The sequence below is a fragment of the Lutzomyia longipalpis genome, chromosome 4 (assembly GCF_024334085.1).
Source record: "Lutzomyia longipalpis isolate SR_M1_2022 chromosome 4, ASM2433408v1".
Lineage (NCBI taxonomy): Eukaryota > Metazoa > Arthropoda > Insecta > Diptera > Psychodidae > Lutzomyia > Lutzomyia longipalpis.
Genome location: NC_074710.1, coordinates 24,079,441 through 24,105,316, shown reverse-complemented (window position 1 = coordinate 24,105,316; position 25,876 = coordinate 24,079,441). Strand labels below are relative to the sequence as shown.

Here is a 25,876-nt window from a genome sequence, read left to right as displayed (position 1 = left end):
CTCTAAACAAAATAAATATTTTGTCCCAATTCTTTCTACTTAATTTATCATTTAATTTAATTTTTTTTTCATTGATGTATGATATTTATTAATTCAAATGAATCAAGATTATTAGAGCGCCTCGCTTATAATAATTTTGCAAAGAGGAAATGTTTATTATGCTTCTCAATTTAGAGGAAAAGTTGTGTGTCTAAAATTTGAATGATTTCACGGTCTCTCGAAAATTCATGCTTTCATTGAGAGAATATTAATAAATGAGGGAAAATTAAGTATTTAAAATATCATTGTGGTAAGTATAGAGTTTTACTATCTCTTTACTTAGCAAAGATGTTCAAAATTTAAGCAGTTAAACTTTCCATAAAATCTCTGCAATTGTGTCAATGTATGTAATTTTTCTCTTTCTTTAATCCAAATCTTTTAAGTCTTCTTGAAATTATCTATTGTATGTAGTTTTAGTATATAAATATATAGCAGGAAAGTAATTTTTATGCTACCACACAATTTTAATAAATTGTTTTACAAGTTTAATTTTTTTCTCGAATATTCCTTACTGAAATTACTTGAAATTCGTGTAAATTACAAACGTCCATTTAATTCCGTATAACGTGTGGATTTCTTCTTGTTACTTCTGGGCAAAAATAAAAGCAGTACCTATTAAAGAGCTTTTCGCTTTCAAATTCATTCTCGTTTTATATAGCATATTATTATAAAAGCAAAGAGAGTTGTATGTTACATTGCATAATTTCGTGAACAATGAAGCGAAAGAATTTGCACGAAAATATTTTCTTATTGCTAAATGTTTTGGAATAATTTTTTTATTACCAGCAATTAGTTTAATTAAATTACTTTTCTTGCAGGCAAATCAAGTTCGGTCAGGTGCCGATAAAGAGTTGGATGGAACAATTTACAATTGGAAGCCCGTGACCACGACAACGTTCCCGCAGGAGACAAAGGTGGTCACGGAGAAGGATGACGAGGATATAACATCGAAGGAAAAGTCCGTAATACAATCGTTAACAACGATAAAGTCACTCCTGAACGGGGGTACGGGGGTTGCTACAGAAGTACCCAAAGATCGTGATAATTTCGTACGCGATGATGAAGATGTCACCGTACAAACCACACAGACAAATCCTCCGCCTAAGACAACAACAGTGCAATCCACAACAGTGAGGAAGGATACAACACAGCGTCGGAAGACAACTACAGTACGACCGACGCTCAGTGAGGAGCAAGAAAGGGAGACTTTGGAGAAGAATTTGCAATATTTGCAAGAACTTTTAGGTTTAGTTACGCAACCGCCGACAAAAACAACCATTGTGACTCCCAAATCAACCCAAAGGACAACATCTTCGGCTGATCCGACAACAAGGAGAATAACCACGACAACAGTGCCATCAACCACCACCACACCCACCACAACTACAACTACAACGACGACAACTACAACCACAACAACAACAACGCCGAGCACAACGACAACGACGACAACTACAACGCCAAGAACAACCACAACAGCAACTAAGGCAACAACAAAACAACCAGTACGAACAACAACCCATTCAGACTTCGAGGACTTAGCCTTCCTTAATAGATTGGTAAGGAATCAATATTAGTATAATGAACTTTTTTTCGGTTCTAACGCAAAGGTATCAACGGTATGACGTTGGAACGTCTTCAATCAAAATTTTTCACTTTGAATATATTCTAAGTGTTCTTGGCTTTTCAAGGCTGGTCTGTAAATTATAAAGTTTTTCAAGAATAGGCCGGCCTATGAATCTGTTTTGATTTCAATGTCTAAGCTAGCTCTTAGAACACTAGGTGACCTTAAAAAAAGGGTTGTGTAAATCTATTTTTTTTTAAATTTGTTTAGGCCTTCCCTATGTTGTTACGAAAGTTTGTAAAAGCAGAAGTTAATCAGAGTATTCTAAGCTAGTTTGATTCTGGCGGTTTTCAGACGATTTAAGCGTACTAAGCAGACCTAGTTGTACTAGAGCAGTCCTACTATTCCAGCTTGGTCTGACTTTTCTCTAGATTATGTAGTTCAGGCTTCCTGAAGTTATATAGACGTTCTGTCGTCATCCAAATATTCTAGGCAGGTTAAGGCCTCAGTTCTATACAATCCCGAAATTTTAATTTCAGCGACAATTATTCATGGTTGCGAGTCCAACGACAGCTCGACCGAAACCGAAGAAAACAACAAGCAAAACTACAACAACCACCACGACAACCACAACTGAATCCCCAACAACGTCAAAAACACACAATTTGGAAATTCTTTTGAAACTCAATGAAGTAACAGCAACAACCAGTGCCCCGTCGAGAATTCCAACCGTTCATACGGATGAAGAAGACATTGAATTCCTGAATAGTCTGGTAAGGGTGTCTAGTTAGTTTAGTTTATTTAAACTTTACAGCAAACTAATAAGTCTCACTCACCACAATCTTTCTTTTCATGCAACTTTCTCTTTATTTAACTTAATTTTGAAATTGTTGTTAAATAATTTCTTTTTATAGATCAGAATTGGTCGGTCCCACACCTATTCTATTTATTTACATGTCTTTATGCTTTAGTTTATTTTGGTTTAATTTACAGCATGAGAAGAAAAAGAAAAACAAGCGATCAACCCTTAAAGAAAACTATCTTGAAAGTCAAATAAAATTGACCTAAAAACTTCTTCTATCTCACATAATAGCGGAATTACGCCAATTTAATCAACACACCACGACCCACACAGGGACCCACTTTAGCGCACAAAATTATAGAACTAGCATCGAATCGAACAGGAAAGGCTGTGAGTAATTTTGCCGTTACCACCCCTATTGTTCCGGTTAAGTCAACCACCCTCCCATCGACGACAACCAGCCGTGATAGTCCGGAAGCCCTGCAGGATGATCTGAAGTCCGTGTCGAAGGATTTGGATTTGCTGTCGCAACTTCTTGGGCGACCGGTATCCTTGGCAGACTTGCCGAGCCTCACAAAGGAATTTCCTTCGTCCACGCGTGCTGCCCTCGGGGGTGCCTCACAGTCCACACGGAGCACAACAGATGCCACACGTGGTATTGTGGTGCGTCCCACGGACTACGGAAAGACTGACGATGCCGTTCTGGCGGCTGTTCTCAAGCAGCGTGGTATTGGACCTTCACACAATGCGGTACCTGCTGAGGAGTTGTTCCAACCCACGCGAACCACGCCGCGATCGAGATTACCACCGCCATCGCAGAGGCGCCCCATAATGGATGGACTCACGTGGCTGTGGCGAACGTGGCAGGAGACGGCACCACGGCCGAATCGGGAACAACCACCACCCGCAAGGCCACTCCTTCAAATATCCGGCTTTCAAGCCTATCAGACCACTCAAGATAACGATAGTCCCGATAGTGGAGGCATCGATCAGGATGCGATTCCGGTGAGATATTCTTTATTTTATTTACCTTTTGTCCGTTGTTGCTGACGGCAGTGGACTGTAGTTTCCAAAATCAATTGTATTTCCAGGATATATGTCGTGGGTTATAGTTATATACGTGTACGTACATATTCCACATGTTTAACCTGAGCGATCTTTGTCGGATTCTACTCGCGGGAATTAACGTCTTCCGCTTAATCCTCTATCTAAAATATATTCTATTAATATTCATCTTCCTATCCATACAGTTTTCTTCTACGTACGATCAATTTTTCTTCATTAAATTCCCAATTTACTTTCGCCTCAAAGCTTTCAATTCTTTTTCTCACAAAATGTCTACCTTGAATAGTAAACTTCTAAAATTTCCCGCTAGGGTCGCTCAGGCCATTTTTTGCTATTTCATTTTAAATTTAAATTATAAACGTTCATTTCTAACATCCGTTCTACTACGTCTTTCTTCCGATGAAGGAAAACGTTTAATGAGGAGTTGGGTTATTATATAACAGCGAACTTCATTACCTTTCTTTTTCTTTCTGTATTTGCAGAGACCTTTGGATGCAAACTATGATTCGAATTCTAACAGTGCAGGATTTGGTGTAGGTGGGCAATTACTGAATGCAGCGATTGGCGTGACTCAGGCCGTTACACAGTTTCTAGGAGTCGCGTTTCAGGTAGGAAAATAAAGCCTAAAAAATCAACATAACTTATTTTTTTTATTAATGAATTTAAAATATGATTTTCAATTTTTTTTTTTCGTTTTTAGGGTGCAACAAGATCGTTCCAGAACGCCTTCAGCAGCACTCCAACAGACGATCGTTATTACCGATTAAGTGGGAGATGATAGCATTTCCATTTTGTACTAATTTTAAACATTATTCCTCAATACTTTCTACGTCATTAGATATTAAGGATTCGATGCATATACTACGTAGACTTGCAACATAGATAGTTTGTGGTTTAAATGCGAAACAAATGGAAGGTGGAAAGAAAAATGAGAATTTTAGGAATAAGTTTTTAAATTATCTCATCAGAAGATAAAAAAATATTAATTTTATATCAATGCCGCCACGTGAATTGCCCGATTCGTCCCGTCTGGAGCACAATTTATTTAATTTTGCTGTATTAGGTAGGAAATAAAATGTATAATTGATGACTACAAAATGAATTTTGTGAGTGTGTAAATAAAGATAGATTTAGTGAGAGAAAATGTATAGAAATAAGCGGAACTGAGATAAGTCGTATTGATAGGGTTCTTTTTTTGTGAATCAACTTTATAATGTAAAAAAATTAATAATATTTAATGCTTATGTCACGTAAGATGCCATTAGATTTAGGTAGATATTCAAGAAGAGAGAGAGAAATATTGTATTACGTAAAAGTTTAGTGAATATGTTATGAGATGCAAAGCTTGCCTGAAAGATAATTAAATTAGTTAACATCCATTTTGTATTTTTTTTTATTTTTTTATATTTTTAATGTTTTTCAACTATTTTCACAACAGCGATCGTTTATTTCAAGAAAATGAAGCTCAATGGATTTTTGAAGGTGAGTAGGAAATGGGCCTATAATTTTGTTTGTTTTTTAACTCCTAAAAAACTGATCGGATAACCTTCAAATTGCAATCAATTATTAAAGGTTAGTAGAATTTTTCACCATGATTTTTTCCGATTTATAGGTTGGAAGAAATTGGCATTTGAACATTTTACTTTGACTTTTTTTTAGCCCGGTTTCCCCTACATTGATTTTCATCCAAGACCAGAATGTGAATTTAGAATTAAAAAAACAAATAAAAAATCATTTTTAATATTCAATTTATTAATATTAGCTCCAAGTATTTTCCTTCACTTAATTCGAATAATTACCAAAAAACACCTCCTCAATACGACTACAACGCTATGAATATGAAATAAGTATAATCATAGTCAAATATTTTACTATTTATTCACTAATTTATTATCGTCTTATATGATTAACACTGATTTTCTTTTAAATCTTTTTTTTTCATTTTATTTATCTACTGCAATGAATTAACAGAAAAAAAACCCTGAATGTGTTCAAGAAAATACAAAAATTAGGGTTTGGAAAGAGTTTAAAAAAAAATAAAGAAAAGTTTATTAATTTATTGGTGACTTTTTTTATGAAACAGTGATTTGTTTTCATTCATTTTATACGATAATTTTTGTTTTCAACTATTTTCTTTTATCATTTCAACTATTTTTTGTGTAACCTTAAAAGATTTGTTATTAGTCAACTATTGGCAGTACAATGATTTTAGTTTTTTTTCTTTATTTTTTCATTACATGGATATTTTTTTGATTGCATTAATTATAATATTTTCATTCATTTCATTTTTTTTTTCAAATTGAAAATTCCTTCATTAATTACTCTTCCCATTCGGGCAGCATGACAAGAACAAATTTTCCAAAGACTGACACCATTTTTTCTTAATCAATTGTAATTATCTGTACCAACTATTTTACAACTTTTTTCTTCTGTTAAATGTATTTGGGATTATTTATTTCTTATCAAAAAATACAATTTTTCTGATTTATTTCTGTTTCCATTTTATCTAGAGGCAAAATTCCGTCACAATTTCTTTTTTCTGTTTTTCCATTCTTTGTTTTTGTTTGTTTTTACCATTGAAAAAATCCCATGAAAAAATATTTTATTTTCTGTTTTCCACATTTTTTCGTTTAATATGATATTTTTTCTGTATTATCCAAAATATATGTTTTTTTTTTATTTTTAGCAATATATCCTTTCTTTCTTTTCTGTTACTAATTCTTAGTAAATACCATACTTTTTTTTTCTTTAATCATGTAAATCTACTGTTTTATTTGCTAAATTGCAATTGTGTGCATTTCTTTTGTATGTAGTTGCCTGAAATATTACATTTTCAAATTGTTTTTTATATTTTTATATTTATTTTGTGGTTGGGAAATGGTCGGCGAAACATTTCATTGGAGAAGGGATTTTTTTTAAATATTGTTTTGCAATATATTTTTTTTTATTATCTATCGTGCGTTACATTTTCATTTTATAGTATTAAAGGCAAAAAATAGTAATGGAACAATTTAAATAAATAAATAAATAAACTATCTCCGGAACCTTAATAAAAGGAAAGTACTTATAATTATTTTTATTGACATTGAAATATGTTTTTTTTTTTCAGACCAAAATCTTGAGCAGTTTCTTCTCTTACATGTCGGAGTCATTCATTCCTCTTTAGGTGCTTGTTCAATTATTTTATATGTAGAGTAACTCAAATGCAGAAAAAAAAAGAATTTTTTTAAATTTGGTAAAAAACCATTTCAGAAAAAAAAACAAAATTTTGAGTTTTTCATTAATAAGAATTTTTTACATACATAATTTCTTTTTTAACTTACCTACTCTTAAATGGGGTGAATAGAATTATGTTATGTTCATATGGATTGTTTCCAGAAAATATATTAATCTTTGAAACCAGGATGAATTGCACTTAAGGGCCTCTCTAATTTGTATTATGAATGGTTGAAAGTTTATATAAGCTGTAGTTTTAAAAAATCTATGAAAAATAAGTAGGTATTAAAAAAAAACGTTAAAAATTAAACTTTAATTCTTATTAAGATTCAATTTTGTATAAAAATCTTATACCAACTAAAACAAAATCTGCAGATAATTTTTATCGAAGGTTTCTAAAGTAAATTTTACAAAATATTGGGTTTTATTCCGCAATCAAGATATCTTTAAAAATTTAACGATTTTAAGGATTTCTTGGTCGCATTCAATGTTTAATGTAATTTTTGCAAAATTATGTAATTCGTAAAATTGGTAGTAAAAGGCCTAGGCTAAAAGTAATTAAATGAAACATAAAAACCTAATCATCTCCATTATAGCCTTTATACGTTAACACAGAATTTCACGCATAACTCCTCACCCCAAGAAACTGCTGGACTTCTTTTTTTTTTACCTTTATCTTGATTTTAAAGTTTTAACGATTTAATCCTGCCTTCCTCTGTTTTAAATGTCTTCTACATGTAATGGCAAAATGCACAAATATTTATTAGCTGTAAGTATATTAATCTATTGTAAGATTACCTTTCTATTGAACGATTTTTACGAATATCTCTTATTTTCATTTTAAATGTTTTTTCTTTGATATCAAGACTTCCATCGTGTTGGGATACAAATTGATGTTGACGAGCTTAATAGAGCAAATTATTGATAAAAATTTCACAAAAAAAAATCGCAGAATTCTAATTTAACGCCAAAATTCTCTTCAGTTTTGTTTTTACTTTAAAAGGCCTCAAAATTTAAGTTATTTTTTCTTTTTGAATCTATAGCACAATTTAGAGATTTTTTTTTCATTTGCGCATCAGTTCGATGTGTTTGATAAGATTTATTAATTTTTTTATTCTGCTGTATTTTTTAGTCAACATCAATTTTCCCACTTCAAAATATTTTCCTTCACACTGCAAAAGAAATTTATTTCTTTTTCTACCATACTTACAAGAAATTTTACTTTAAAAAAAATTTAGATGCACGACAAGCAGGATGATGATTTTTCATAATCTAAAAAAAATTCAAATAAATAAATGGAATGGATCTAGGCAAGAAGAGCAAAATATTTGGGAGATCAGTAACCAAGGAAGGGCGAAAATGGGGAAATTAAAACAAAATTAAAAATTCAGCTCAGAAAAGTATTTAATAGAAAAAATCTCACTAAATTCTAATTAATTTCTAAAAAAAAATATTTATAGCATAAATGTGTTTCAAAATAAAAATTGAAAACAAACATCAATGATATTCACTAAAATATTGTATTATTAATTAAATTTTTCCACAATATTATTTATTATGTAAAATCCTTAAGACTTTTCTTCTTCATTCTACTTTTTTTTTTACGAGTTTTAATTTTTTTTCATTTATGTATATCACACGTTTCCTCAATAGGTTTGGTCTCACCATTCAAAAAAAAAAAGAAATTTTCAAATCTTCTTGTTCCATATATAGCGCTATTCTACGCACTCTTCTTCTCTACTTTATATTCTATAGCTCTCCACTACTTTAGATTCTTTTTTTTCTTGTTTTTTTTCATTTCTTTTTTATGTTTATTAATTTTTCTTTTATTTAAAGAAGTTTCTCATATCACAATTGCACAGTTATACATTTAGTATTAGTATAATGTAATTTAATATTTCATTTATACTAACCATAATGATTATTGTTAATAAGTTTTCTTATCCTCCAATGTGTGTGTTTAATACGAAAATATTTTTTTATTTAATTTTTATTCTTACTTTTTTGTTTATGAAAAAATATGGAAAAATGACGAGTTAGATTTTTTTCTAATTCAAATTATTGTAATTGAAGTAGAAAAGATAGAGAAAAAAGTATTACAAGATGGTTCAAAATGTTATAATTTAATTTACGGCAATGTAGGCTGTGAACTAGGTTTTTCTGCTGTTTTTCTTTCTGGAAAAATAATTTTTCAAAAATATTTTACAAAGAAGAATTTTTCTTAAATGTTTGATAAATGATTTTAAAAAATTAATTATTTCTTACTATTAATTCATTTTGATCCACCTTGTATGAAGGAATAAAATAAGGAGCATACAGCTTAGGATTGATCAGTTTTTTTTTGTTTAATAATTCACATTTATAGAATTTTTTTTACGTTGCAATTACCAAATATTTCTTTAAAAAAACTTGCAAAGAAATGATATTTTTATGAAAATTTATAATTTTTAATTTTCTAAAACCGTAAAAACAAAAAATAGTTCTAATTCTCTTTCTTCAGCTGTTTGCTCCTTAAAATAAAATGATTTTTTTCCAATAAAAGCGCTTCATGCATATCAAACTTAATTACAAAAAAGGGGTCATTAAACACCATTTTACTAAAGTTAAAAAAAAAATGTAGAATAAGATTTAAAAAAAAACTTAAAATTGCATTGATTTCTTGTTCATTGAAATTCACGTAATAATTACCACCATCATTTTCTACCTTAACACGTTTTTTTCTACACACGTTTTTTCTTCTTTTCTTATTTTATCACATAAATTCTGTTCCATCATTTCACAAAAAAAGAAATAATTTGTCAAAAGAAGAAAAATATTATTATTTTTTGTTATCCTCAATGTAGGCTCAATAAAAAATACATTGAAAGAGTTTTTCTCGATTTTTTGAAGCACTCTTTCGCTTTTTTTTTCACTTATATATTAACGCCATAGCCTGTCGAGAACATTTTCTACACGCAGCATTTTTTTTCTTTATTTTTTGTTTTTTTTTTTATCATTAATAATAAGGTCAGAAAAGTGATATTCTTCATATTTTTTATATACTGATGTTAATTTATAATGTATATTATTTTATGTTTTATGAATTTCTCCTTCATGACTTAAGATTTTCCTTTCTTATTACAAATATTTTTTTTCTTTTATTCTATTTTTTTTCTATTTTTTTTAGTACTATTTTTCCCATTGTTTTTTTAACAGTGTGTTGGTAGTGGTTTTTGCTGTTTATTTGCATATTTTAAATGTTTAAATTACATTTAGGAGCGACACTTTTTTTTTATTTGGCAGTTTTTATTTTTTTTTCCTCTAAAAAATAGGTATTTGTATTTTCTTTTCCCTTCTTCTGCTCCCGCAAGAATGATTGATATTTTGTTGAACAGGATGTTTTCATTTTTAAACGAAAGTTTTATGAATATTCAGGATATTTAAAAAAAATGATAAAAGAAATCGTTGTAGTATTTTTCGAATTTTTCTCTTCCTTAATTTATGTTTTCTCTAAATTTTCTCTAAATAACGCTACTTCACGTGTTTAGATATTTTATAAATATATGTTTTTATCGATTCTTTTAATGTGTTAATTTAATTTAATTTTGCTCGTATTATAAATATCTAATTTACTTTTTAAATAGCTTTGAGAAGTTTAAAAAGAAAATTCAGAGCAGAGTTTAAAAATTTTTTAAGGGTGTCTTCAAGGAAATTTTCACAAAAAATCGAACTTATTTCGTATCCATTTAATTTGTAATAAAATTTGTAATAAATAAAAAAAAAAGAAATCATTTCTCAGACACCTTTTAAGATAAATTATTTTGACAGCATTTGAGTTATTTTCAGTTAATTATTTTTGAAAAAAAATTAAAAAGACAAATTTTTAATTTAGGCACCAAAACTGATTGTAAAATTCCTCTTATATTGAGTTTACTGTACAAAGTAATCTGCTGAATTTGAGCATTTAACTGAATAAACTGGTGTATTTATCGGACAAAATTCTCTGTTTTGCAAAAAACTCTGAATAGTTTTGAACATTTTATAAATTTTTTTTTTGAATACTTTGAACACATTTCGTACATTTTAGAGCAAAACGACTAACGTAGCAAACTAAACGTATTCGATTTTAGAGAAATTCTAATATATGTAAACTTATCAGTTGATATTAATAATAAATCAGTATCTGACAATTGGTGGCAGCGGTGGGATCTAGTGTAAAAAAAATTCTCTGTAATTAATATTCTTCTGATTTCTGTTAACAAGAATTGAATTATTACCAAGAAGTTCAAATTATTCTGATAGAAATTGAAAGGTTATTAGAGCTATTTTTTAGATCAGATCCCACCGCTGCCACCGATTGTCAGCAATTAATTTATTTTAAAAATTCAAATCAATTCGAAATAAAAAAATTATTTTTGCATTACTTTAGTTATTTTGCTATATAGTGCAAACACTTCGGAGCATCAAAATAAATAAGAATTTTTGAGAATTCTTTAATTTTTTTGTGATTTTTTCAACAAAGTTCGGAAAATTAGTTTTTTTTTAAATATTCGCATACTTTCTATATAAATTTTTCTACAGAATTAAAAATAAAATGTCAACAAAAACCATTCAACTGAAAAATTATTATGGTCAATGAAATTAAAAAAAAAATCGCATTCCAATAGTAAAGTGAATGTTTCATTTCAATAATGTTCAATATTGCCGAAATAGCACCGTGAGCTCATTAATTCGCAAATAACTTTGTAGAAACTCTACCTTTTTAATTTGTTATATGCCTTTTTTTTTAATTTATCATTTTTAAAGGAAGGTGAAAAGTTTGAAAAGAGACGAAAAGGAAAAGGAATTTTTTTTGTTAAAAACTAAAACGCAATTTCCGGAAAAATTTCGCCATTTCCAGAAACTTTAATTTATATATTTTTTCAGTCTATACGCAAGAGAAGTTGAATTTCATCAGCTTATAATAATTTTTTTTATTTAATTACAAAATATTCATTCTTGACTCATAGATTGGTGGTTGATTTTTAAAAATTAAATTGGAGTCATTCACAAATTAATATTTTTTTCTGTAGCAAGAGCAATAGTCATTCCTTCCTGAGACAGCAACAAATGCTTTGCAAGAGGAACAAATTATTTTAATTTGCTTTATTAATTTCTTTTTAAAGGAAAAGCCCGGCTTGAAAGTCGCAAAAATTCAAAGGAAAAAAGTTAATTCTTCTGTGTTTCTTTCTCTCTCTCTCTCTGGAGTGAAGGTCCCATCATTTTCATTCGTAAAATACCATTGAGGTTTATACACAGAAAATAGAGGATCTTCCCCATTCAACTAAAAAAAAAAAGTTTTTTTTTTCTTTCAGTATCGTCATTCCGCGGGAAAGATCCTCCTTATCCTTTATATTGAAGATTCCTCCATTGAATTTTCATTGAATCACCCACATAGTCAGGATGTTTGCAATGCAATGGAGTCTCCTTCAGGAAAATCTCATCTGTTTGGTTTATTTTTCTTGTCTTATGTGGATGTGTGATAAGAGTCAAAGTCAAAAATGAAAATTGAATTGAATGAATCTCAAAAATAAAAATGTTCAAGAGATGCCATTCAATGTTTTTTTCACATGAATTTGGGTGTTAAAATAATGTGGATTCCATCTCCCTTGCACTACAACACACATCGTCTGGCGGGACAAATTTGCGTGGGAGAGAAGGACTCAGCCCTGAGGCAGCCGCTCATCGATCAATCCCAGCCATTTTCCTTAATCATGTGTGCCAATTCGATAATATATTTGCCCTCCTTGTACTTCTGACTCGATTCAAAGGCATGCTCCTGCATACAATAAATTACAAATTAATAAAATTAAAATAATTTTCAAGGGGTGTTTATCTCAATGAAAATATTCGGATGATTTGCCAAAGAAATCTAAAATTTTAAACAGACAAATATTTCTTTTTCTTTAATATTAAATTGGTAGAGACTGAGGAATAAAAGTCCAAAGAGTTCTAAATTCTAACCAAAAAATTTAAATTTAATTTACTACTTTATAGGATTAAATTCAGTACTTATTCCCATTGTATTCAGTATACATTTTCACCTAGAATTTACTATGTTTTTGGCTAGATTTTAGTATGATTTCCGATAGAATTTAGTACTTTTAACAATTGAACTTTGTACTTTTTCGGCTTGAATTTAGCTTTGAATTTTCGGCTAGATTTCAGTATTTTTTTTTTTAAATTCAACCTTAAGAACAAAATTCAATAATTAAAAGTAGGTTCTAAATTCTAGTCGAAAATGTACTAAATTCAAGCCGAAAATAAAGTAAATACTAACTTTAAAAGTTATGAATTCAATCAGATAAAAGTACTAAATTTAAACTGAATAAGTACTAAATTTAATACGAATAAGTACTAATTTTCAACCAAATAAGTACTAAATTTAAACCGAATAAGTACTAAATTCAATCCTTAAAAGTATTTTAAAAAACCAGTAAATTCAAAACGCGAAAGTAGTAAATTCAAGCAAAAAAAGTACTAAATTTTATCTGAAAAAGAGAATATTCAGATCTTTGGAAATATTGTGATTATTCGCAAATCTTCGGATTATTCGCCTAAACAGCCAAAATATTCGGCAAATAAACACCCCTTGATTATTTAAACAAAATAAAAAAATAAAGAAAAACTTACATATTTCCACCCGAGCGGTGTTTTGCAGCATTCACAGTAAATATCTGCAACTGCATGAAGTCCTGTCAATAATACTCTCTCCTCTGCCTGGCCACAAGCGACATTTACTCTGAATTTCATTGAGAAAATGTAAAATAAATCAATTTAATTGTAACGCCAAAATTACCTAATTTACATATTTTTTGTTAGTAGTTTTTCTTTAATTTATTTTGTAACATTTAGTGGTACTTAAAGGGTTAAAAATTCCCAAGAAGAACATCAAATAAATAAATCATCAGAGAGGTCTTCTCACTATACCAAAAGGTGTGCTTTTATGGGAAATGTGTTGTTGAACTTACACGGAATTGAATAAATAGGCTCGTCCTTGACTCCCTTGGAACGACTACGAGTAAAGAGAGGAAAAAAAGAGAAATTACTCGAATTGTTGAGGTATTTGAACTCAATGTGAGGTGAGAATGAAAAAAAAAGAGTAATTCATGTGGATCGAGATGGGAATTAATGGAAGAAAAAAAAAGACAAGAATTCTCACCTTAGATATCAGCTCATCGTGACTAGCTAAATGGGCCCGGCAGTGGACGCAGGAGTATGTTCTATTTGTCGGTGGTAGATATGCTTGGAACGTCTTCACCATTGTGCCACCGTTGGCGCTATTTGTTGAATTTGTGGTCCCACCGTTTGCGTGTCCGCCGTTTGTGGACACCGCCTCCTCCTTTGTGGAGGTTGATTTATTATTATTAAATTTTAGGAAGGACAAATTGATTTTTAGCAAATAATAAGAAGCGAATGCCTTCTCATACAAATAAGGAAGAAACTAAAATGAGAAAAAAAGAGGAAAAAATAAAACAAAATTATTAAAAATAATAATATGAGAGATCATTCTTTAATAAATGATTTAAAAAATAGTTTAAAAAACTAAAATAATTAAAAGGAAACTAAAAGTTAACTAAAAAATGAGTTTTGAAACTTTGATCTATTCACTCGTTAACCTTTTGTATGCTGTGAGCAAAACATTCACATGCATTGTCCTGGGGTACGTGGATGACCATACTTAAAGTTTTCACAAATTATAAACATTTTTCTCGGTATAGTTTTGAATACTTTGGTAATTGACTTCTTGGTGAATTCTTAAGAAATCTTTTTTTTTTTTAATTAAGACCTTAACCAAATTACTTAGGTGCACCAAATAAGCAAATTTCTTCGGTCAATTGAGGTTTTATTGACTTCTTGGTGCATCCTAAGAAGTATTTTGTCCATTTTAATTAAAAAAAATTAATTATTAAATGATTTTTGATGATGTTTTCTCATTTAAGGTTAGAATTTTCGATAAATAAAATGAATGACAATAAGAACTAAAAACAAATAAATGACCGTTACACCAATTTTTGAATTTCCACATCTTACATTTTTGTTAATAACTGTTTTTTCTAGTAGTCGGATCAACCTGAAATTTTGACACAATCTTCTCAGATAATTAAGGAACTTATTCCCAAAAGATTGCTTCTAATTCTCTAAGAATTTGGGTGTAATAGCTCGAAAAATAGCTCTGGGGTCGGTCACCTAACCCTCATGGCAATGCGAAGGTTAAGAATGAAATGAGAGAGCAATTTTTCGCGAATATTCGTAATTTAGATCGTTCTCAATTTTTTTTTCACATTTTAAATATTGAGATTGATTAGTAAAATGTAAATTTTAGTTGTATTCAGAGAAGAAAATTAAAAAATCTATGAAAATTAGAACTAACGAAGGAAGGAAGTTTGACCGTTACGCCAATTTTTTAATTTTCATTTCTTTTAAAAGTTTTTCTGAAAAAATTGTTTCTATATTCTCATAAGAACTATTTGCGGAATAACACAAAATAGAACTCTGCGGTCAATCACCTACCCCTCATGGCAAACGAAAGGTTAAGACTAATTAATTTAGCAATGAAGGGTTTTACTCACTTGATTTTCCCTATCGATGTCCAGTCCGAATAACTACAAAGTACCTTCCAACGAAGAAGTTGTCCTGAAAGAATGTTTACTGCTGAAGATTTTTTCTCACAATGCGTTCTTCCCCAACTCAAGCAATTGGCGCTGTTTTCTCCTCTTGCAAAACAAATTGTTGGTTTGTTGGTGATGCCGCTGTCGCCGGCCAAAGGCGTGTGTCACAGCCGTGAAACCTATTGAGTGATGATAAGAAGACACAAAAAAAGAGAGAAAATAAGTTGAAATTGAAAGACAAGAGGCGCAACACAAGTCAATGACTTATTGATTGACTTAAAAAATATAAGACTATGTATATCAATGTAAGTGTTATGTATAGTACAAGATGTAAATTATATAGAGCGTGGTATGAAGTTTTAAAGGGGAAAGTCAATCATAACGCGTCCAGTTATAAGAGTTGGTGTCCCACAACGTGTAGAAGTTTGTTTATGCGTTGTAGTGCGATTTGTGAGCAGAATTAGTAGGCAAAGTTGATTTTTTTTTTGTGAAATTCAGCAATTTGATGGATAAAAATGGTCATATCTCTGGTTCTATAAGACCTACAGAAATTTATTGACCAGTTTTGGAAAGGTCTTGAAATAAACTATAATCTGACATATATTTCGATACATTTCAAGGTGACCTCTAGAACACAAAATGGCGGCTATTTGTTTTACTGAAACAGTTTTTGGCATTTTTTGCCCTAAAAGAATGGTTTTACAGGGTTCTAATGTTCTAGAAAGTTGTAGGGAATTGCAAAACCTTTAATTTGATACCAAGTTCAGAAAAATCGGACAAGCCGTTCAAGAGATATGGCTATTAGAACTTTTCAAATTCAAGAATTTTTCAAATGGCTATATCTTCTAAACGGCGACATAGATTTTCTTCATTTTTGGACTGGTGCAAGATTATTAGTCCTGCTACAACATATCAAAATTTAAAAGATTTGCCTAATGGGGATTCGGAGATATTGCCCCTTAAAGTTAGGCAATTTTTGTTTTTGATTTTAGCGCCTCTTGCGGATGTTTTTGGAACTTGAAATGTTCTAGACAGTTGTAGGGCTTCTTGAAACCTTTCATTCGATACCAAGATGGTCAAAATCGGTCAAGCCGTTCTCGAGTTATATCGAAAAAACACTTTTTGCTTTGGGCCGCCATATTTGCTAAACCGCTTGACCGATTTTCAAGTATGAATTATCGATAAAAATGTCTCACTGAGCTCTACAACATACTAAAATTTCAGACCTCTAGCTGTAAGGGAAGTGGTTGATGGTAGTTCAAAATGGCGGACGGCGGCCATTTTGAATTTTGAAAATGCGAAAAAATGAAATTTTACACCCACATTTCTATAGAAAACTTTAAACCGGAAGTCTCTATCTTCTACCATTCTCGAGTTATAAGACAAAGTATGGACCACCGGCAGGCCGGCAGGCCGGCCGGATCAAAAATTTTCCACCACCAGTTTTGGAATGTAGGTTGTCTGAAACGTGCTCATACCAAGTTTGAGCCCGATCTGACGTGGTCGGAAAATCCGACGATTACAATACTTGGTGTTGGCCACGAAGTGGAACACCAACTAATTTTCCAATAATCTGTTTTTTGTGTAGATAACTTCAACGACTTCTTCAAGGGTCTCTCCATGTAGAAGATTAATTGTTTTTTTTTTCTTTTGCAAAAAAGGGTTATCGTGAATGACCGAAATTTGGCGCTAAAAATATAGGTCATACACAGGCTAAATAGAGGACAGGAAAACCACAATAAAATTGTTTTTACATTCCCATTAGCACGTAGTAGATTATAGGTAGTGTCGTATGGCCCAGAAGGAAATTCATCACGCAGATATTAATTATTATTTAACATCGACAGCGAGCGCAATATGTGAGCCATATACGTGAATCAATGGCAAATGCATGGGAAGCCACATGGTGGAGGTATAGACTGAACTGATATAGATAATAAATAATTTTATACATTGAGGGTAAATCGTGGTGTATGTGTGGCAAAAAAAACGAACTGCTGATAATCGATAAGTGGATGAAAAACAAAACATATAATTATCATCTTGTCATCCAGCCGTCAAGACGTATAAATATAGCATCGAAAGCTTCAACAGTTTGCCAATATAAAATCTGCGCATTTTCTCTTATCACATCCACTCACCAACCACAACATCACATAAGCTCCCTCTCATGCATACATACATACATACAGTGGCCTCTTTACATAAATGTTATTGTTTTCCATTTATATATAAAATCAAAAATACATTACACATACACGAGCTTTTTTTTCTTTCATTAAAAATTCATAAACAAACACAATTTTTTAAGGAATAAAAAGATACATCGCAGAGAGATTTATTGCAAACTAACACGTGTTACGATGCTATATTAGTAAGAAAAAAATAGAAAAGTAAACATTTGAATAAAAAAATTGTGCCAAAGTTGATAAGGTTTGATAATGATAAGGAATAAAATGGGAAAAAAATCACAGATTATATTAAACTTCAAGCAATTTTATAGCTGTGTCAGCATTAGGAGCTATCAACCCGGAAATTAAATAAAAACTAACACGTACTACGTACAATGTAACTACGACGAAGCTTAAGACTTTAATAGGAATAATAATAAAGACAAAATGATTATTAAAACGGAATAAGATTAAGTTGAAATCGCAAAGCTATAGGGGAGACAGGGATGAAGTTGATCAATTATTAATTTTTAGAGTTATTCTAAAATAGAGTTAAATAAATTAATAAAAGATTTGGGTCAAGGATATCTTTTAAGATCTTACTCTGATATTTTTCTTCCTTGCATTTAATGCAATTAATGAAGGTCTGTTTAGAAGTGCAAAAGTATCGAGTTTTATTATGAAAAAATAATAAAAATAAACTGATTGTTAGAGGAGCAATAAATTTTCTTTTTTTTCTATATTGAAAATCTTCAATTTGAATAAAAGCGTAAAAAAATAATGAAGAAGAAACTTTGCAAAGTAACTCTATTTAAGTATTTTTCATTTACAAATTGCAAAACTTTGAAGAATGCCACACCATTGAGGCAATGTGGTGTGTGCCTTTCAAAATCCATAAATTAATTAAGGAGATTTATGAATGACGACGACGAATTGAAAATCAATAGAGTTTATTGTAAATGACATAGCTTCGTCCGAGAACTCATCCCTCTTGGTAACCAACTCTCTCTCTAATATTTATGTGTAGTATGTATACCAATGGAGTCTTTGACACGCAAAACGATCTAACCAAGGTCAAGTTCGAAGACTTTACTTGACTGTCTGCACCAAAAATGTTGCCTTGTCCCACTCAAAATGAATTTTATTTGAAGAATCTTCAACAACCTTCAACATATTTCCCATATCTAACTATTTTACCTATTTATTCATTCTTTTCACATCTGCAAAAACTTTTATACGTGAAAAATATTTATTATAAACTGAACTATTTATTTATTTTTTACAAAAGAATTCTTTTTTATTAAATGAAAAATGGTTGGTAGGTTTGTTAGTAATTTTTATTGCGAAGGGAGTGTCTCTGAAGAATTGTTAATTGTAGGGGAAAAGTCGGGCAAACTGGTATAGAATACAAAGTTAAGTGAGAGCTCTAACCTCACTTTAGTAGGGAAATTTTTTTTTGAGATTTGAAAGCTTTCAAAAGCGATATCTTTTAGAATAAAAAGATTCTTATATCAGTAGCTCTTTCAGTTCAATCTTAAAGGGAAATTGATGATCCTCCATTTAGCCCCTTAATAAATCCGTCAATTGTCCGTGGTAAAACCAATAATAATATTCCTTATTTCTCTTCAAAATTTCTCCTTGAATAAATAAATAATTTTTCTTTTGGCAAAATTTCCCTTCGTATCAGCAACAAATCTCATTTTAAATTGAGCAAGAAAAAAAAACAATGATACAAACAAAGGAAAAAAACTCTGCAGAAAAATCAATTGGTCGAGAATGGAGTGAAATTAAATGGAAGAATATTGACCAAATCAATATCTTTCCTAAAGCGTAAAATGCGTTCAATCATATCGCATTGAATTCTATTTCCTGCACAATTTGTTGTGAAAGCGATAACGTTGTCTTCTTATCACATTTTAGTACTACATATTTAAAAATGTTCCACAATATCTATTCGTGTAAATGTAGGTCCTCGCAATAAAAGAAAAATATATAATTTATTGCTTTATTGTGGCTGTTTTTTTTTTGTCGAATTCCCGTCAAAATTGACCGATTTTTGCACAAGAAAAAAAAAGGTTGATAAAATCTTTTCGTGTTCTAAAAAGATTTTTTTGGTTATTTTTATTGATTGATTTTCTAAAATTAGGGGTGACTGGAGCTAATTAAATCAACTTGTAGAAATCAAAATCCGAAGAATTCGTTAAAAATGGGGTCTAGTTTATTTACGAGAAATTACTTTTAGAACCCTCAAATGCACGAAGCATAGCAACAATAGAAATTATATTTCTAATTCAATAAAATGTTTATTGGGGTTAAAAGAATCTCCTATTCTACTTCATTCTTTTAACAAAAACATCTTTTATGACATTTTTTAGTTAATTAACTATGCTGATTACGAATATGTCGTCAGTTTTCCGCTATCTTTAACCGTTCTTCCTTGTATTTTTGCTTTCTAAGTTTTCTAAAAACATAGCGACTGGAGCAAAAAAGATTAATTAAATTTAAATGTCAATGCCTGTAAACAAAACTAAATAATCTTAAGGAAAAAGCTTTTAAAATACTGTAAACTACAAAATAATTTATCAGATGTCTGAAGTTGCCATTTAAAAATTTTGAACTAACTTTTTTGCCTCACTGTCTCCTATAACTTGATATAGTTTTGATTTTTTTTCAACTATCTATATCGTATTCAGCGACCAAGAAACCCTTGAAATCTTTAAAATTTGTACCAAAATGAATTTCAAGATTTCAAGCGAATTTGAAAGGTTTCTTGGTAGCTGAATAGGGCCCAAAATCAGTGAATTTATGAAATATCACAAAAAGTGGAAATTACCTACGGAGAACAATCAGTTTCCGTTAGATTATAATTGACAAAAATCATTCCTCTCTGACCTCAATTTAGCCGCAAAAATTCTCAATCTTAAACATGAGAATAAGTGCGAAAAAAATCAAAGAACCGCAAGACGCGGTGAATAAGATGTGAAATAAAGAATAATAAAAAAAAAAACATTATTCTCGCTACAGGAAAGAGCTAACGAAAAAAAAAGTTGCGAATTGCGCCACATTCACCGAGAGGGAAAATTTTGTAAAGATCACAATATAATTTCATAATTTATAATAAGGTATGTTCGCATTGCTGGTTTCCTAAAAAAAATCTCAATTTTTGTATGAGAATTTCTTCTAAGAATGAGTGTGTGAGCATAAGAAGTAAAATAAGATAAAAAAAACAAACTCAAAGTGCTTCAATATTTTTTTTTGGTGGAGTGGAGGCAAAAATTGGCATGATTTTGAGACGCACGTGAATTGAGAATGTATAATAGATAAGTTCCATGGGATTTGTTGTATTTGTTGGTTGGAAGAAATTCTCATTTTTCTCTCATTCACTCGCTATGTGTATTTTGCGCAGTGATCTTTCTTCTACCCATTGTGCGAGGAGACTTTTGCGGTGTTGAGATGGTCAATGCACTTTGGGTATCTCCTCCACTCTTACACGTCTCCCAAAGTGATCGTATGTCTGTGCGCGACGATCGAGTCAGGGAGTCTCTTTTCACAACCAATTTTATCGATTTTTCCCACAATCTTCACACAAAATTTGATTCACTCCACTCTTGGGACACGACCCACAGTTCCTTTACCTCCGCTGAGAATTTCGCAATATTTATTTTCTTTTTTCATACCGAGCGCGTTTGCTCGTCCATAGACCCCCGCATGAGCTCCTTTTTGCAACGGAAATACTTCCAAGAAGTTTCTTCTCTTATTTTCTACAAAATAATTTGCATTGTTTGAAAATTCTATGAGTAATCTCTGGTAAAATTTATCCACACATCACCGTCATTTCCTGTTTGTTTCCAAATAACCCGTATTATGTGTCTCAATGTGGGACAATGCAGAGATGGTTCACGGGAAAAGGTTATTTTAATAATAAAAAAAAAAGATTTTCTAAACCTTTCTCAAAGTTATGAGAAAAAATCTAAATAGATCATTCTTATATAGGAAATACCCTGATCTCTAACTAAAAACGTTAAGAAAGTTCCTTAAGTTTTGGAAAATTCATTTACTCTGAAAAAACTAAGCTAGAGGACTAAGCTTCCTAACGTTTGATATATCTTTGTAATTGTGGCGTCTCTTACAAGACGATTGATGTCAATTTTTTAAACGTTTGAATTTTATGGGATTTTTAAAAAAAAACGGATTTTCGGTCTTATTCTCGGCTAATTAATCTTTATTTCTGGCCAACGTTTCGGACTATTTTAGTCTTTCCTCAGGGCCTACAACAATTTTTGAATTTAATTTCAAATGTTTGACGTTTCTTTTGTAATTTTGGTGTCTCATGTTCAGCGTTTGACATTTTCTTTTTTTATTTTTAATGTTTCTTTCTAACGTTTGACGTTTGTTTGTGATTTTAGCGTCTCTAATATGTTTGTCGTTTGTTTTCTAACGTTTAAACTGTCTTTCAAAAGTTTAACATTTCTTTTGTAATTAATTAATTTAATTTGTAATTTGGACGTCTAAATTATTTCAATTTTTTTTTTGTTACATTTGACATTCCATGAAAATTTCTTTTTTGACATTTTTTTATAACGTTGAAAATTCTGTGAATTTTTCTAACGTTAGAATTTTCTTAACTTTATAACTATTCAAATGCGCTATTTTCAAGGATTAAACTCATTTTAAATTTTCTTAAACAATTTTCATTTTTTCGCAATTTTTAAATTATTGAAAATTAATAGTTTAATTTTCTAAAAAAAAAACTTATATTTTGAAAAAAAATCGTATAAATGAGAATCATTTTAATCTATTTTGATATGATTTTTGATTATTTTTGAGAAACTTGAGAAATAATCTGTAAATTACCTAAAATTAACCTACTTCACCCCACTCTTCCCTATAATGAAATGAAAGAAAATTCAACGAAAAAGAAATTGAAAAAAAGAATATTTGACTTTGTGAGTTTAAATATGTTTTAATAGCAAAAGGGAAAGAAATTAATCTTCTTTGTCTACCATTTCTTCCTTTTGGCCAACAAAGAAAGCCAAGTAGAAGAGGAGTCAAAAGATGGTGCATTTGGGAATTTTCTACGATGTGCTATGTATGTTAAAATGAGTTGCATTGAAGCGAAATGTAACATCAAAGACTAATCAGGAGTTCTTTAATTTTTGGATCTTATCCACTTTTTGCAAAGGAGGGCGGCGAGGCAAGGGAAAAGAAGTTTTTCGTCTGAACAAAGGGAAATTCTATTTTATCCTCAAACGTCTGAAGTTCTGCTATATATATGTATTTACCTATATATATATAACTGTCTCGGATTTTCTCACACCCACACACACCGTTAAAAGATCCTTGTCTGTGACACACGGAAAATCCCGACCTAGGAGAACAATGAAAACATTCACCTCGCGTCCACAATCTATATATCTTTATATGATATATATTTGATGGCGTCTTCTGCATCCCATCTCACTCTCTTTGTAACCATAGTGCTCCCCCCCCCTCCCCCAGAGAATGCATCACCTCCCTTCTTGTCTGCGCCCTCCTCCCCCTTCGAGAGTCTTTATAAAATGCACCTCCCAGACAAGTTAAGTACAATTTCAAATATAAGTATAAGTAACTTTATACACAGTGAATAAACAGCAGGGGGGAACAAACAATCTCTCGAAGAACAAGATGAACAATTACTAATATATGTAGGTATGAGCACTCCAGGAGAACCTTACCTTTTATTGAGAAATGCTGGAACAAGAACTAATTTGCTTCTTTTCAATATGAAAAGAAAAACTGTTATTCTCTCCTCACTCTATATAGTCATTCTATGTCTTCACAAGAAAAACTTGATGTGTTGCTAATTTAGGACATTCCCCTCTCTTTCTAATTAATTTATTTAAAACTGTTTTTAAAAAAAATCGTTGGACCTACAGGGTTTAAATGCGAGGAATGTAACTTCGTCTAGACAGGAGGAATTTTCTCACAAAATAACAAAAAGAAAAAGAAAATTCAGCTAACAATTTTCACAACAAAATTAAGGAAAAAATTTTTTAGATGTGTTCACAGTGAGAATCAACGAGTAACTGTGCGAGACGTTCAGCTTTGTGGAATTGCTTTCCCGAAAGGCAAAGAATCTTACGCCATCGAGCAACAAAGTACAAAATCACAAAATAAATACGCGTGTTGGTGAGAGCAAAAGAGAATTTATAATGTGGTGTATGAAGAAAAATTGCACAGAGCGCGAGAGGAGTCCATAATCTATAAGAAATTGAGGCAGCAGTGAAGCTTCAGCTGAGAGAGAGAGCTTTTAAAAATTATATATGTATGTATGTTACTGTGTCTCACTCTCAAAAAGCTCCCAGCACAAAGAACTGTTGGAGAGAGAGGGAATTATGGAAAAATGCTTGTGTGGAAGAAAGATCGCAATGTGGCAAAAGAGTCTCTCCCGTCTCTCTTTCTCTCTATATATATTTTGATTGAAACTCTCTGTGTCCCCCTTGTCTGGTAAACTTTGCAATCACAAAATGTAAACAAGAATATCAATTCATTTGTCTGTGTGAGCATTTTCAACGAGCGGAAAATCAAATTCTCTCTCTCTCTCTGGCTCTCTGTGTCATATATACATACATAGATATTCTAGATATGTAGCATTGTCCTGAAAAGTTTCTCTCTCTCTGGTGAATTACTCACACGGGGGTGGCCAATATAAAACCCTAACCTAGCTCACTCACACACATTGAACTAAATAAAATTCCCACCCCAAAAAACACCAAACCCCGCCGAAATCCACCCACTGAAATACATTTGTACAGACAGAGATAACCTGCTGATATGAATTTCATTGGAAGATGTTGCGACGAGCTCTATAAAATAATACGAATGGTTCATGTTGGTGGAAATGCCCTCATTGGTCTCCTGGCTAGACGAGTTTTTATTCTATTCTACAAAATTTTCTTTTTTTTTCGGTGTATTCACATTTTTCACCCACAAGTCTGGCATAAGATAAAGGTGCTACAAATGGAATGAACTTGGCAGAGCACTCACAGCTACTATATATATTTACAATCTATGATTTGTGTAACAAAGAAATATATTTTTTAAAGAAATTCTTAAAGGAGTTTATGATTTATGGACAAAGAATAGAATTTTTTTGAAGGGTTTTAAATTAAGATTTTAAGCAAATGTTCTACAGCAATCATGGAAAGTAAAATAAGTTATGGAACATTTGAAACGTTATTCATAAATATTTAATAGATTCAAGATATTCATAAATGTGTTTTTTTAAACACATTTAAAAGCTTCTAAAAATTAAAAAATTAGTTTTCCAACTCTGTATTTGGTTAATTTGCGCCATATTGATGATGAGATTTAAATTTAGCTTAAAATGCTTCCATGAGTTGTAATTTAATTCTCACCCTCTTACTAATTCTTGTCTGGATAATAAATTAGAAGAATTATTTAAAAAATAATAAAAACTTTAAAAATAATTTCAATCTTTAACTAAAACTGAAATACGAAATTAACTAAGGCTAAACGCTGACCTTGCACATCATAAAGCTTAAAAAAGTAATTGAAAAATTTTTTAACGGATAAAATGTGGAAAGAATAAAACTTAACCATAAGATTCAATTTTTCATCTTTTTTTCATGTACTCAAACCACTTCACTGTGAAATGAGATTGAAATTAATTCGGATGAATTGTAAAAAAAAAATACATTAATCCAAAGCTTCAAGGTGAATAATTCGTTCAGAGTGGTGGTTGTACAAATTGTTGACAAAACATTTTTTTTTACACAATTTACATGTTAACTTCTCATGTTATTGCTTATTGCTGTAATATACATAACTTTTGTGTTGTTTTCCCGCCACTTGGGAAAAACAATGCTTAAAGACATTGCAAAAAATTCCCAGAATAAAGTTAAGTAACGGAGAGAGAGAGAGAGAGTGAGAAATAGACTTATTAGGGCACCCACTACAGAGAAAAGTCTATGACACATTTTTTTGGGAAATTTTTCTGAATAAAATTCTAAACAATAGAAAGCAGTACAAACTCTCTGGGTTTTTTTGTGTGTGAAGCAAAGAGAAACTTGGAGGGAAATTTTATGATGTAGCTTTTTAGTTATGATGTCTAACTGCATTGTACCTAATATTAATCAAGAAACAGACAAAGGACAATTTGTAAATGGAGAAAAACATTATAAAATTGAACAAAGAACATCACAAATGCCTGCCATGAATGAGATAAGAGACCATATCTTCATTAGTTTAGAAATAGAATTGCTTATCTTTGTAAATATTTTTGTTTTCCAACTGTCTCGTCTTTTCCGACCTTAACACTCTCGTTGCTAAACAAAATCATAACTTATTAAAGATTTTTTTTGTATAAAGTTGAAGTAAAAAAAAACAA

The 25,876-nt window shown here is 30.8% G+C and overlaps 4 protein-coding genes across 5 annotated transcripts in view; 1 reads left to right on the top strand and 3 right to left on the bottom strand.

Annotated features, from left to right (window-relative positions):
* Nucleotides 1-25,876, bottom strand: part of LOC129795035 (probable asparagine--tRNA ligase, mitochondrial) — a 1,173,171-nt gene that overhangs the window by 162,405 nt on the left and 984,890 nt on the right. The window lies entirely within an intron of this gene.
* Nucleotides 1-25,876, top strand: part of LOC129794972 (mucin-2-like) — an 826,140-nt gene that overhangs the window by 27,347 nt on the left and 772,917 nt on the right. Inside the window, exons 7-11 of the mRNA XM_055835924.1 lie at nucleotides 858-1,598; nucleotides 2,143-2,376; nucleotides 2,697-3,410; nucleotides 3,953-4,078; nucleotides 4,171-4,853. Of these exons, the coding sequence (XP_055691899.1) occupies nucleotides 858-1,598; nucleotides 2,143-2,376; nucleotides 2,697-3,410; nucleotides 3,953-4,078; nucleotides 4,171-4,248 (1,893 nt within the window). The 3' untranslated portion in view covers nucleotides 4,249-4,853. The remainder of the gene's footprint in view (nucleotides 1-857; nucleotides 1,599-2,142; nucleotides 2,377-2,696; nucleotides 3,411-3,952; nucleotides 4,079-4,170; nucleotides 4,854-25,876) is intronic.
* Nucleotides 1-25,876, bottom strand: part of LOC129795002 (sodium-dependent nutrient amino acid transporter 1-like) — an 899,230-nt gene that overhangs the window by 162,405 nt on the left and 710,949 nt on the right. The window lies entirely within an intron of this gene.
* LOC129795108 (protein yippee-like) overlaps nucleotides 8,073-25,876 on the bottom strand; it is a 65,906-nt gene continuing 48,102 nt past the window's right edge. Inside the window, exons 1-6 of one of the 2 annotated variants that reach the window (XM_055836149.1) lie at nucleotides 23,202-23,548; nucleotides 15,278-15,495; nucleotides 13,867-14,148; nucleotides 13,676-13,719; nucleotides 13,338-13,446; nucleotides 8,073-12,483 (exon numbers count right to left, since the gene is read on the bottom strand). In XM_055836149.1, the coding sequence (XP_055692124.1) occupies nucleotides 12,394-12,483; nucleotides 13,338-13,446; nucleotides 13,676-13,719; nucleotides 13,867-13,968 (345 nt within the window). In that variant the 5' untranslated portion in view covers nucleotides 13,969-14,148; nucleotides 15,278-15,495; nucleotides 23,202-23,548 and the 3' untranslated portion in view covers nucleotides 8,073-12,393. Of the gene's footprint in view, nucleotides 12,484-13,337; nucleotides 13,447-13,675; nucleotides 13,720-13,866; nucleotides 14,149-15,277; nucleotides 15,496-23,201; nucleotides 23,549-25,876 lie in introns of those variants that run through there. The other variant, XM_055836147.1, reaches the window with a different exon arrangement.